Source organism: Triticum aestivum, chromosome 1A, assembly GCF_018294505.1.
Source record: "Triticum aestivum cultivar Chinese Spring chromosome 1A, IWGSC CS RefSeq v2.1, whole genome shotgun sequence".
Taxonomy (NCBI): Eukaryota; Viridiplantae; Streptophyta; class Magnoliopsida; order Poales; family Poaceae; genus Triticum; species Triticum aestivum.
In genome coordinates this window covers 23,224,306-23,232,049 of record NC_057794.1, presented here as the reverse complement: position 1 = coordinate 23,232,049, position 7,744 = coordinate 23,224,306, and the positions used below count along the sequence as shown (strand labels likewise).

At 44.1% G+C, this 7,744-nt stretch overlaps 1 protein-coding gene across 1 annotated transcript; it reads left to right on the top strand.

Annotated features, from left to right (window-relative positions):
* The first annotated feature begins 3,877 nt into the window (after window positions 1-3,877).
* LOC123187402 (uncharacterized) lies at window positions 3,878-7,744 on the top strand. The gene is made up of 8 exons (XM_044599262.1): window positions 3,878-4,209; window positions 4,439-4,589; window positions 4,945-5,611; window positions 6,117-6,284; window positions 6,394-6,628; window positions 6,708-6,803; window positions 6,872-7,080; window positions 7,165-7,744. Exons 1-8 carry the CDS (start codon window positions 4,059-4,061, stop codon window positions 7,480-7,482), a joined length of 1,995 nt encoding a protein of 664 aa, XP_044455197.1. The 5' UTR covers window positions 3,878-4,058; the 3' UTR covers window positions 7,483-7,744.

Genomic DNA, 7,744 nt, shown 5'->3' with positions numbered 1-7,744 from the left:
CGGGCGAGCGGCGGGGCGCCAGCGGGCGGAGGCGGCGGCTCGGCCGGGCGGGGCCGGGAGGCAAGCGGCGGCGGCGGATGGGCCACGCGGGCCCGCGCTGAGCTAGGTGGGCCGGCGGCGGAGGGGGCGACACGGTGCTGACGTGTCGCGCCCGGATTCCTTGCGGGCCGGTGACGGACGTGTCCGGCGCTGAGGGGGGTAGTTTGGATAGGGTTTCGCCCGAATTTCGGAGGAGGAGGCATATTTATAGGTAGAGGGAGCTAGGAGAGTCCAAATGAGGTGCGGTTTTCGCCCACACAATCGTGATCCAACGACGGAAAGCATGGAGGGGGTTTAGATGGGCTAGTGGGGTGTTGTGAAGGGGTGTTGGGCTGCAAAGAAAGAGGGGTTTGACGGTTAACGCGGTTAACCGTTGGGGCATCAAATGACCTCCAAATGGAACGAAATTTGACAGGCGGTCTACCGGTGATATACCAATGTCACTCGACAAATCTCGGCCAATTTCGAGAACGTTTTGTCCTGCTCACGAAACAAGATCTGGAAGGTGCAACGGGTGCATGTGAGAGTGTCGGATTTCGAAACGGACAATGGGGAAAATGACTGGATGCATGAGACGAACATGAATGCAATTGAGATGCACATTATGACATGAGATGAAATGCATGACATGAACAAAATGCAAAACGAGGACAAAACCCAACCACGGAGGATATAACATATAACGTTGCCGGAAATGGCAAGAGTTGGAGTTACAATTATAGAATGTTACATCCGAGACGTTACAAAAATGCACGGTGTACGCATCAATATTTTTTCATTCATATATTTGATCTCAACTGACAACTGGTCATTCCAAAACAAAGTTAAGCAACCACTTTTAGCATTGTTATCGACTCCACAAAAGCCTTAACGCCCTATGCGAAAACACAAACAAGGGACCTTTTCAGACTTTTGCATTGTTTCACAAAAAAACACGAAACTGCAGATCATGACTCTAGATGAGGGCGATGAGATCACGAACTGCCGAGGCGCCCCTGATTCCCCGGCATTTCCAGCTTAGGCCTATCATTGCTGCTGACCGGGCGCCACACTTAGCCCTGCCAGGTTACCAGTATTCCCAGGGCTAGTTGCTTCCAAAACCACCATGTCGTCCTCAAGTGCATCCTCGCATTCTTTCCCACCCTCTACCCTGTCATTCACAACCTCTGTAGCCTCCATGACACCTTTAATGAACCTAGGTACTGTAATACTGGACGACTTCGGGTGGATGGCCTCCTCACCGGGTGTCGGTCCCTGTATCAGTCCCACCGACAGCAACTGCTAAGACCCAAGATTTAGCAAGTCGCTGGTTGTCGCCCGGGATGAGAGATGTTGCTCCGACTAGTGCATAGCAATATGCCTCAACAACTAAAGTTGTCGTGGGGAAGACCCCCAGGTAGGTTCGGGAGCACAAGGCGATTTTCAAAACATCTGGGCGTCCAACGCCCCTCAGTCCGGCTGGCCCTCCACCCAGCTCCCCCTGGACGCGCCAGCTAGCCGTGTGGGGCCCTCGGGTGGCGCCCCAGCAGGCCCCAACACTTCTAGAATCCTCGTGTCCTCGAAAAATCATATTAAATTCCCTAGGGGGTTTTACCTCCTGCGGATTTTCTGAAAAGTCAAAAACATGCAGAAAACAACAACTAACTATGGACACTAAAATAATAGGTTAGTCCAAAAATTTTGCTATAAACAACATTTAAAAGTGACAATAGCATGAAACAATAAGAAATTATAGATACGTTGGAGACGTATCTGGCCCTAGTGTTAACATTAAAGGCAACACATTTTTCCTTTTTGTTGAACATGTATTATTTCATTTTTTGAAAGATGACCCATTGTCACTCTCTCTCCAAGATCGTATGAAGATATTTTACCGAATATTGATGAAAAATGACTGAAACATACACATTTTAAGCATTGCATGGACACCGAGGGTTAAACAAACACAAATTCAAGATGTAACCTAACACTTTTGATGTAATCATAGTAGTAGGGGCTCTTTGGTTCAAAGGGTTTTCGAAGGAATTTTATAAAATTCTAATCCAAAGATTTTTTTTCCTTAATGTTCCACTTGATTCAAAGGAATCAATCTCCAATTTTCCTATATATTGATTTCCAGCACTAGGGTTTATAGTGGGGGGTTGGACATCTTGAAAATATTTCTTGGGTCTATAACAATTGTGACATCTAATAAATCTCTATGAAAAATCTCTCCCTTTTCTAAGTTTTAACTAACCAACTCATATTACTGAATCCACAAACCAAAGACCCTTAACTTGGCCAGAAGGTTTAACATCATATGAACGAAGCGCCACTTGGTCATGCGCTTATTAACTTACTAAATAACAACTCGAACGTTGCTACGGGAATTGGTTGATGTCCAACTTAACGCGATATATTTGAATTAATAATATGAGAACTAAAACTAAGAAATATGTATATGATTTATTTTATTTAATTATTGTATAGATGGAAAATATTTATTGAATCTAAATGGCAATAATATAATGAGAAACCTTTTTCTGTGCATTAGGCCCCTTCCAATGCATATGTGCTTAGATGAGGTGCTTAGCTTGTTGTTGCTAAATTTCCTTTATTTAATTATTTAGCAATTAAACTCTTTGATGCATAGGGTAAGCTTTCTTCATTTAAGTGTTTTGCATAGGTCCGCACACGTGGCCTTGTTTTTTCTTAGAGTCACCAAAGTGCCCTCTCTTCTTCTTAATTGCTTTGCCACGTTATTTATTGCCTATGTGACATGCTTAACATCTTTATCCCGTGGAGCACAGGGAAGGTTAATTTATGCATGTTGAGGTTTGTTTTCTCGTGCATGGTTGCATGGTGAGGTATTTGCATATTGAAAAACAAGTTAGCGTGTGAAAATCTATCTCTGCACCTGAGCTTATCTGCACCCGCGCTAGCGAAAATAATCAAGACAAATACTAGATTTTTTTTTCCAAAAATTCCAATTTTTTTATGCGGTAGAATATTTGATGCGTAAGGTCCGCTCCAATTTTCTAATCATTTGGACATCTAAGCAGATCTCGGCAAAAAAGACAAATTGGGAGTCTGTAAAAAGATTTACTGTTTATGTATTGTTTTTGCCCGATTTGTCTTTTTTGCCGAGAGCTGCTCAGACGTCCAAATGATTTGAAATTTGGAGCGAGCCCCACGCATCAAAGTTTCTACCTCACAATTTTTTTTGGATTTTTGAATTTTTTACGAAATTTTTTCTAACCAGATGCAGATGAGTCTGGGCATCAAAACGTCGCGTCCGTTAGCGTGGCCCTATTTAGTTATATTATATATGATAAGAACACGTCTACAGAAATACTCCCTCTGTTACTTTTTACAAGACGTTTTAGAGTTCATGATAGTGTCAAAAAACCTTTTATACTCCTTTAAGTTACAGAGGGAGTATTTCTATGGACTTGTTCTTATGACCATGATCTAATTTAATTAATACACCCTTCATTCCTAAATATAAGCTTTTTAGAGATTCCAATATAAATTACATATGAAGAAAAACGAGTGATCTAAACTCTAAAATGTGTTTATATACTTTATATGTAGTTTGTATAACATATGGTTAGGTGGTTAGAAGAACAGTATTATCCTCAGCCATCAAGGTTTAAATCCTGAGGCGCGTATAGTGACTTCGTAAATTCTCAAGCTGACATGCCAGCTCAGTCTCTCGAAGGTGCTCATAGAGGTAGAGTGTGTGTGTATTCACACGGATGAGTGTATGCATGTCTGTATTGTATTAAAAAAATCCAGAGGGAGAGTACTTCTTACTCAATTCTTGTGATGAAAAGAAAGAAAATATGGAAGCATAAAGAAAACATCTCCACTGCAACATTCTGATCCCCTTTCCCTCCTCCCATTATCCGCTCCTCCCGTCGGCCCGCCGCCAGTGGCCGACCTCGCAACAACGCCGCATCAGCGGCGTGGGCGTACCTGATACGGCGACGAGCTGCGGGGGAGCCTCTTCGTGTGGCACTGCCGGGGACGACCGAGGCATGCGGAGATCGAAGGGATCAGGGCGGCGGCGAGCTGCAGACGAGCGGAAGCTCATCCGGATGGCGGACGAGGCGGCCGCAGCGAGCTCGATGCAAGCGGCCGCGGCGGCGGCGCTGGCCTCCCTCCACCTCCCTCCTCCAGGACTGACAGGTCGGTGCCCCCAAAGTTTCTTTCTTTTCCCCTTTGCTTCAACCAACTCGAAATGCGAGTCAGGCTCCTGCATCTTTCGCTGGAGTCCATCGCAAGATCTGAACTGAACCAACTAAAATCACGAGGAAATACACCTTTTTTAGATCATGTGAACCATCCTAGATTTTTACTCTGGATTGAGCATGCGTTGAGAAGCAGCAAGAATTAATTTGTGAGTGTTGGGAAGCAGAAACTGACAACCAAGATCGGAAAATTTTCGGGAGAGGAGCACGGATAAAGCGGAAGGCGAAGCGGAAGTGGGGCTTCGTTGGCGGTGAAGCGGGCGCGGTGGACTCTGGCGGGCTGCGTCCCGGTCTTAGTCATCGCCGGTCGACCTGCAGGTATAAGCGGGCGCGGTGTAAGTTAGTCAACACCACCATTGTTGTATAAGTTGTCCAACAAATGGAAGTAGTATATCATGGGATATTTGTCCAATGTGTTATTCCTGTATTATGTATATGTGCTGTTGCATCCAATGTTGCAGTTCATAATAGAATACAGTTTCTTAAAAGCAGTAGGGTATGTTAGTCAGTTTTTTGGTGCATAATTTTGTTCCACTGATTTTTCATGTGACTCAATGTCATGTTGCAGTTAGTTATGGTACATGTGCTGCGGCCGAGTCATCTCTGTTCTTTGCTCTGCTTTTTGCTTTTCTTGCTTTATATAAGGTTGTTTTTGCTTGTTTCTTGATTATAGGGGAGGAGTTGGATCCATGGATGAAGTATTACATGGTGAAGTGGGCATCAGGAGCCGTTTCAGTGCTGGGAGGATTCGAGAGATCATGCGTAGTCTGACACCCCGGCAGCAGGGGTATGTTGCAAAGTATGGATTCGAGCATTTCAATCGTATCGGGGCATTCTCTGTTCATGAGCCACTGACTGAGTGGATCATGGGAAAAATTAACCCCCCGTTCTCTGAGTTCAGAATTAATGCGGACAAGACAATAGTTTTCAGCAAGCCCCTTGTTCAGAAAATTCTAGGTGTACCTACAGGGGGAAGACCCTTTGTACTGCATGGTCAGAAGTCGGACAAAATCAAAGAACTGCGAGATCTGTACTTAAATAATGGACTAAGGGCAACCATCCCCCATTGTGTCAGTTTGCTTAAGAACAACGAGGATGAGGAATCCTTCATGAGGACATTCCTGCTTATTGCACTGGCGGCAGTGCTCACCCCCACCACTGGGAATACAATAGACCTTGACTACCTGTGGGCCTTTGAAGATATGTCAAAGGTGCATGACCTTGACTGGGCAGGCCATATCACGGAGCATCTGATGGACGAGGTCCAGAAATTTCAGTACAAATCTAGGGAGGAAAAGATGAGAGACTTCTGGGTTGGTGGGTGCTTACCTTTGCTCACGGTATGGCCTCTCTTGCTCTCTCCTTCTCCCTCCTGTTGCATATACTGCACTGATGATATGTCTTTGATGTTGCTGCTGGCATTTCTTTCTGATGTTGTCATTATTGCGGTGGCATTTCTTCGCAGTTATAACTTATAAGTATTTCATACTGCAGTCTGTTTGATTTTGTTGATTCCACAGTTATGGCAATGGTGTGCCTCAGTTAAACTTATAGTAAGCAGTTAATGTGGCTATCTGATTTTAGCGTTGGCAATTTTGTATTTCTTTGTTGATGCCACATTTATTTTACAGGGGATGCTGCAGCTATGTTCAGTTCACACTGCAGACTGTATGCGTACTTTCTTCTGTTTGTTACTGTGATGCTGTGGCTAGTGCATTTTCTTGTTTAAATATGTGTAGTTTATAGTAATATTCATGCCATCCTTTACAGTGCCACCTTTTGTTTCACCAACAATGTTTATAATTTTATATGTATGAATCTTGTTTCAATCTCTGTTTTTTGTAGATCGCTTACATGGACCACTTGGATCTCCCAAGAGGGCGAATTGTAGACCATGAAATTAACTACTCGGTGCCCAGGATCTGCCATGTTTCTAAGGATGATTTCCAGTTTGCCGCAATTGCTGACCTGCATCGTCAACATTTCAAGTTTGCCACATTTGGGATACTTCCAGTATGTTGTTTTCTCCACCTTTTTCACTCTGTAGTTTGTGTTTACAGCTTACAACGTTTTAGCAGTGTTTGTTCTTTTATCCATTCTTATTCTTGTGGGTATTATGCAGTTCCGTGATAGAACACCATACACTGATAATCCAGTAACCGATACAGAAGTAGCAGCAGATGATCTTCGTATTCTCTCGAATGATCAAGTCTTATCAGGGCAATGGGAACTTGTAGAAGTACACGAGCAAAAAATAGACGAACTTGTAAAAGAAACTCAACCTGAAGCCCTTGGGTTTGCAGAAGCGAGCATCGATCATTTCCGTCTTGGAAGAACTGATATCGGCTCAAATCAAGGTAATGCTAAAGAAATGAGTACAGGTTATTCTCATATTTCAAGGAGCTCCATGATGATTCGGTACCACGCGATTATCAGGAACTAAAAAAACCGCTAGCTGCGAAAGGGGCAGTTCTAGCCATTGTAGGAATACTGCAAAGGCGGCTGTGACACCCTCTTCGTCTGAGAAATCAGGTTACATTGTCACATATGCGTTAAACCTTGAATACTTATAGTTTTTTTACCTGTGAAATTTTATACAGTAGAAGACAGTGCTCGAGAATATGAATCTTCAGAGTCAGATGATCACCCGACACCTCCAGAAGCTGATTATGGGGTAATATTCAGGAGTTATCTATCTGGAACACAAATGGAGAGAGTAAACATGCTTATCCACAAAATTAAACCTGAAACTATTGTATTCGTGGCTACCATGAGGAAGTGCGATGTTCAGCTACCTACTCCTCTTCTGGTAAATTTATATCCCTTTTCCTCCAGCCTGAGTTCACTTCTGTTTGTTTTGCACTAACATCTCATCTTGCCCACATGTAACCAGATCATTTCGAAGGAACGCTCATTAGCCGCAGCTGCACACTTTCCGCATGAAAACGGGGCCGTCACACTTCAGATGCCGGGCAAGAGCGAGAAGTGGAGGCCAAGATTCTTCATAGAAAAAGACAATTGCATGCTTGCGGGTAATTGGTTAGACTTTGTATGTGACAACCAAGTGCAGGTGGGCGACATATGCATCTTTGTACCGGAAAAGGGTGGGGAAAGGTCCACTTTCACGGTCCATATAATTCGTGCAGAAGCTACTCATCGTAGGGGTGTTAAAAGGGTTCGCTCCAGCCTTGATTCTCCGGTTGGCGTATAAGGAATGGCAAATCCAGATGCCGTTTAGGAATGGCAACCGGATGGATGCTCGCAAATGGTTGGGAGGCAAGCTTGTCCACGGCAACGGTCTGTGTTCTGGGACATGTGCCTGTTCGAACTGAAAAAAGTGAGAGGTAGCACTAGTTTGTAGTAGAGCAGAATGGTGGGACATGAGAGCTAGCACCCGCATGCTCTTTCTGTTGGTACTTTGTGTGTCTCTGTGATGTTTTGTACTATATGAAATCAAGCTATGGCTAACTCTC

Excerpts from the sequence above, each read along its gene's own strand:
- LOC123187402 (XM_044599262.1), top strand. The coding sequence starts at position 4,059 with ATGCGGAGATCGAAGGGATCAGGGCGGCGGCGAGCTGCAGACGAGCGG. Across the intron at positions 4,590-4,944 it reads CATCGCCGGTCGACCTGCAG|GGGAGGAGTTGGATCCATGG; the intron begins GTATAAGCGGGC and ends TCTTGATTATAG. Across the intron at positions 5,612-6,116 it reads GGTGCTTACCTTTGCTCACG|ATCGCTTACATGGACCACTT; the intron begins GTATGGCCTCTC and ends TGTTTTTTGTAG.